Source organism: Lutjanus erythropterus, chromosome 20 (genome assembly GCF_056507025.1).
Source record: "Lutjanus erythropterus isolate fLutEry1 chromosome 20, fLutEry1.hap2, whole genome shotgun sequence".
Taxonomy (NCBI): Eukaryota; Metazoa; Chordata; class Actinopteri; order Lutjaniformes; family Lutjanidae; genus Lutjanus; species Lutjanus erythropterus.
The window spans coordinates 34482795-34488794 of NC_139336.1; the positions used below are offsets into that span (position 1 = coordinate 34482795).

The window sequence follows — 6000 nt, forward strand, 5'->3', positions numbered from 1 at the left end:
GAGACACAGAACTGTAGAACCACAGAACCACTGAGACACAGAACCACTGAGACACAATACTATAGAACCACAGAACCACTGAGACACTGAACCACTGAGACACAGAACCACTGAGACACTGAACCACTGAGACAATGAACCACTGAGACACAGAACTGTAGAACCACAGAACCACTGAGACACTGAACCACTGAGACACAAAACTATAGAACCACAGAACCACTGAGACACTGAACCACTGAGACACAAAACTATAGAACCACAGAACCACTGAGACACTGAACTGTAGAACCACAGAACCACTGAGACAATGAACCACTGAGACACAGAACTGTAGAACCACAGAACCACTGAGACACTGAACCACTGAGACACAGAACTATAGAACCACAGAACCACTGAGACACTGAACCACTGAGACACTGAACCACTGAGACACTGAACCACTGAGACACAAAACTATAGAACCACAGAACCACTGAGACACTGAACCACTGAGACACAGAACTGTAGAACCACAGAACCACTGAGACACTGAACCACTGAGACACAGAACTGTAGAACCACAGAACCACTGAGACAATGAACCACTGAGACAATGAACCACTGAGACACAGAACTGTAGAACCACAGAACCACCGAGACACAAAACCACTGAGCCACAAAACTATAGAACCACAGAACCACTGAGACACAGAACTGTAGAACCACGAAACCACTGAGACACAGAACTGTAGAACCACAGAACCACCGAGACACAAAACCACTGAGCCACAAAACTATAGAACCACAGAACCACCGAGGCACAGAACTGTAGAACCACAGAACCACTGAGACACAGAACTGTAGAACCACGGAACCACTGAGACACAGAACCACTGAGACGCAGAACCACTGAGACACTGAACTGTAGAACCATGGAACCACTGGGAAACAGAACCACTGAGACACAAAACTATAGAACCACAGAACCACTGAGACGCAGAACCACTGAGACACTGAACTGTAGAACCATAGAACCACTGAGACACAGAACCACTGAGACACAAAACTATAGAACCACAGAACCACTGAGACGCAGAACCACTGAGACACTGAACTGTAGAACCACGGAACCACTGAGACACTGAACCACTGAGACAATGAACCATTGAGCCACAAAACTATAGAACCACTGAGACACAGAACCACTGGGACACTGAACCACTGAGACACAAAACTACAGAACCACAGAACCACTGAGACACAGAACCACTGAGCCAATAGAAACCCTTGACTGTGTTCTGGATAAAACCCTTGGGATATAGAAAGGTTCCTAGTAGATTCTAGATAAAACTCTTGGAATAAAGATCAGTTCTTGATAGAACCCCCTGAGTGTCTTCTAGCTAAAATCCTTGGGACAAAAAAGGTTCCCAGTAGAACTCCCTTGGTGGGGTGTTGATAAATCCTTTGGAATATGAAACAGTTCTCAGTAGAACCCCTTGAGTGGTCCACCTGGAGCAGGGTGATTGAACCACAGTGTTCTCTCTGAGGTTCCTCTTCACTGCTGCAGATTGAACATGAGTTTGTTTGTAAAATGTCTGTCACATGTTGACTTAAGAGGAACTTAAGTGTGTAAATGTCATGTCGATAAAGAACATAAAGCTCATAAATATCTGTGTCTGGAGCCTGAAGCCTCTTCGTTCTTTAAATGTCACTAAATCAAACAAAGGAACCGTGCAGACATCATCATCATCATCATCATCATCATCATCATCATCAGTGTGCAGAACGTGTCAGACAGCCCATTATAAAAGTACAGTATTAAACAATATACACTTGCACAGACTGATTTAACATAAAGTATTAAATAAAGAGAAAATTATAATTATATCGTCTGATTGTTGTTATTGTTGCATCTGTGTGTTTATTTTTATCTGTAAAGTTTTAATCTTCATCTCTTTTGTCCATCTCCTTCTCTGTGAGTTGATGTGATTGGTGCTCGATGTCTCACGTCCAATCCAGACTGGACTGATCTCACATCCCGGCTTTATGAAACAGACTGATCCTGGTTCAGTTTGTCAGGGCTCGTTCAACACGGGCTTTTCAAAATAAGAGCAGCCTCTCTGACTGCAGACGAGTGGTTTCAGGACCAAGGACAGCACCACACACCCGGGAACCACAGACAGTGAGTACTCTGACCCTTCACAGGACAAATGAACACAAACGTCTGTACAGCAGTCTAATGTAACAAAGTAAATTTACTCAACTACTGTACTAAGGCCCCTGTATTTTTTATCTCCATTTCCACACTTTTCCTACATTTCCGCTCCACTACGTCTCATCCAATATAATTATTTATTAATGACTGGAGCAAAGCTTGAATAGCATTTACATGTGGCTCTTTTTCTACCAAATCCTGCTGAATAAACCACTGATTGTTAAGTGTAACTTACAGGTAGGAAAAGTAGTTGTTGCTGCCCTCTGGTGGTCAGGAGTATTGATAACTCTTATCACTACTGATTAATACAAGTACAGGTAAAATTTGACAGCTGTCTTGTCCGACACTAAAGTAATACAGCTATGTGTGCATTAAGAAGAGAATTGAAGCAGACAGTTAAAAGTAATGCAAAAGTTGCTTTCACTAATATTTTTACTTTTATATGCATTAAACTGTAAAGTAATTCAAGTACTATTTAAAGGAAGTAACTATAAACTATAACTGATGACTAAGTAGCTTGCACAGCAGCATTCCATTAATGTTACACAAAAAGAGATGTAATCAGTTACATTTTATTAAAAAAAAGGGGGGGGGGGGGGGTATTAGCAGGATTACAATTTTAAAGTTACATTTTAAAGTAAAGAATGATATACTACTACTCGCACACAGTACAGCATTTCAGAGTCTCACAACACCATCTGGACTGAGTGAAGCAAGCTAACCTGACAGTCAGGTCATTACCATGACCTCTGGTGAAAAAATGTTTCACTAAGTAAACATTTAACAACAACAGGAACAGCATCACACTACAGTGACAGTTCTGCCTTCAGCTGTGAAAAAACTGACATCATCCAACAACTCAGCATCTAATTTAAAGAAACAATTACAGGTCAGAGCAACCACTAACGTTAGCTACGCAAACCAACTGCTAACGTTAGCTACGCAAACCAACTGCTAATGTTAGCTACACAAACCAACTGCTAATGTTAGCTACACAAACCAACCGCTAATGTTAGCTACACAGACCAAGCGCTAATGTTAGCTACGCAAACCAACCGCTAATGTTAGCTACACAGACCAACTGCTAACATTAGCTACACAGACCAACTGCTAACGTTAGCTACACAAACCAACCGCTAACATTAGCTACACAAACAAACCGCTAACGTTAGCTACACAAAGCAACCACTAATGTTAGCTACACAGACCAAGCACTATCGTTAGCTACACTGACCAAACGCTAACGTTAGCCATACAGACCAACCGCTAATGTTAGCAACTTTGACCAAACGCTAACGTTACCTACACAGACTAAGTGTTAATGTTAGCTACACAAACCAACTGCTAACATTAGCTACACAAACCAAATGCTAATTTTAGCTACACAGACCAACCACTAACGTTAGCTACACAGGCCAAGAGCTAATGTTAGCTACACATACTCATCACTCTAGATTCCAGTGGGCAAAATGTGATAAAATTCCCCTCAGAGTGCACTTCCAGTAGATAAAATGTGATAAAGTGCCCTTTAAGGTGGACTTCCAGTGGACAAAACGTGATAAAATGCTTCCTTCAGTGTCCCTCCAGAAGACAAAACACGATAAAGTGCACTCTAGAGTAGGCTTATCCATTGAAAAAAACGTGAAATTTGCCCTCTAGAAAATTACTTCTCCTTTATAGTGCACATCCAGTGGAAAAGACATGAAAAAGTGCCTTTTAGAGCGCAATTCCAGTGGACAAAACAGGATAAAAGTGCCCTAAGGAGTGTGCTTCCAGGCGGTAAATCAGGATAAAGTGTCTTCTGTGAGCTTCCAGGAAACAAAACGAGATAAAGTCCATTACAGCTGCCCCACCATGCACACCTGGTGCCCTTTTTATTCTTTTCGCCCCTCACCCTCAGATAGTCCGAGTCCACCTCTGGTAATAAATCAGGAAAAGCAAGAAAATCTCCATATTTGAGAGGCTGAAAACAGCATTTTCTGTCATTTTACATAAAAGATTACTTTAACAATTATTCAGTCATCAAAATAGTTTAATTTGTTCAGACATGACATTTTACTTTCCACCAACATGCAAGTAATCCTGTTTATGTGTGTGTGTGTGTGTGTGTGTGTGTGTGTGTGTGTGTGTGTGTGTGTGTTATCACTTTGTGTTCTATTACTACCCTGGTCGGAAGCCCCCCCCCCCCCACACACACGCACACACACACACACACACACACACACACACACACACACACACACACACAAGCTGAAACTGGTGTAGAACCTCCTCTGATTGTATCAGAATACATTTTTAAAGTAACCCTGCCAGAAAAGGTTGAGAACCATCAGAACCACAGCGCTTAAGTGTTTTACTGTCCATAGAACCTGAATGCAGCACCTGGACGTGGTTTTGATTTGTGATTTGACTCGTGCACCTTTATGGGGGGGGGGTCAAGGAAAGGTAAGAGGGGTGGAGGGCTTTATGATATCATGAGGACACAAAATACCAACAGTGTGTGTGTGTGTGTGTGTGTGTGTGTGTGTGTGTGTGTGTGTGTGTGTGTGTTACTCACCCAGCACAGACACCACAGTGACGATGATGATGATGTTGATGAGGATCATGTCTCGTGCAGCAGTAATCCGACAGGTCCTGAAGACACAATCCACGCGCTCCTCCGGTGTGTCTCTCTGGCTCTCTCTCTCTCTCTCCCGCTGTGTCCCGGTGTCTCTCACTCACTCCCTCTCTCTGTGTGTTCGGTAAACCACCGACATGTTGGAGCGCGAGCCCTCAGCCCTGACACGGTGTTAACGGATCAGACCCGCGCGCAATCCGGCAGGGACCGCATGTCCCGGAGTGTCCTCGGTGTGTCCAGAGGAGACAGTCGGTCCATTTAACGGGAGACACACACACACACACACTCTGTCCTCGCGCTCACACGTCAAACATCCCGGTGATCCGTCCGCGCGCCCCGCTGAGCTCCAACTTTCCCCGGTGCTCCGGTGTGCGCGAGGAGGCTGAGTTTAGACGTCAGACTGAGACTCCGCGCGGCTCTCCTCCCTCCGAAAAGGAATATTAATAATAATATTGATAATAAAAATGTTTAATACTTAAATCAATTAACTCCTCTCACTGGAGCAGTCTGACGCGTAATGGCACGCGCTCCTCCCGTTAATCTCGCTCCTGATCCACTCCAGCTGCCTCCTCGTGCGTCCGTTCGTGTCTCCTTCAAACCGAGCGCGTGCGACCACTGAGGAAAACCTAGAAACCGTCCCCCTCCTCCCTCTCTCACTCCCTCCCTCACCCCCCTCCTCCCCTCTAGCACGCACACATACACACACACACACACACACACACACACACAGCGGACTCTCTCTCTTTCTCACCCTAGGTGTGTGTGATGAGGCAGCGCGCGGCGACATCAAAGCGAACAACCACAAATACACTAAAGGCGCGCGCTCCCAGCTGCAAACCAGACACGAGGACTACGTCTTATCTTTGACCCATGTTCAATCACCAATAATCATCAATAATATTTAAATATTTTGTCACCTCAAAAACACAGCCAACATGTTTACTTACCCAAATTAAAATAAATAAAAAATACATTTGAGTGCTGTTGTGACTTAGCATAACGTATAAAAAGGGGGGAAACCATTAACTTTTACTTGCTCTGTTTTGTTATATTGTTTATACTAACTAAAAAATATTGGCCTATTATTTACTAGCTGACAAAAGTTAAACAAACCATTGCCTGCTCAGTACTCATTATCAAAGGTTACATTGTTTGCTAGCTAGTTAAATGTATAGGCCTATAA

At 43.6% G+C, this 6000-nt stretch overlaps 1 protein-coding gene across 1 annotated transcript in view; it reads right to left on the bottom strand.

Annotated features, from left to right (window-relative positions):
• The window catches only part of gfra2b (GDNF family receptor alpha 2b), a 119698-nt gene extending 114302 nt beyond the window's left edge, over window positions 1-5396 (bottom strand). The window contains exon 1 of the mRNA XM_084746443.1: window positions 4758-5396. Within this exon, the coding sequence (XP_084602569.1) occupies window positions 4758-4806 (49 nt within the window). The 5' untranslated portion in view covers window positions 4807-5396. The remainder of the gene's footprint in view (window positions 1-4757) is intronic.
• Window positions 5397-6000: the final 604 nt, after the last annotated feature.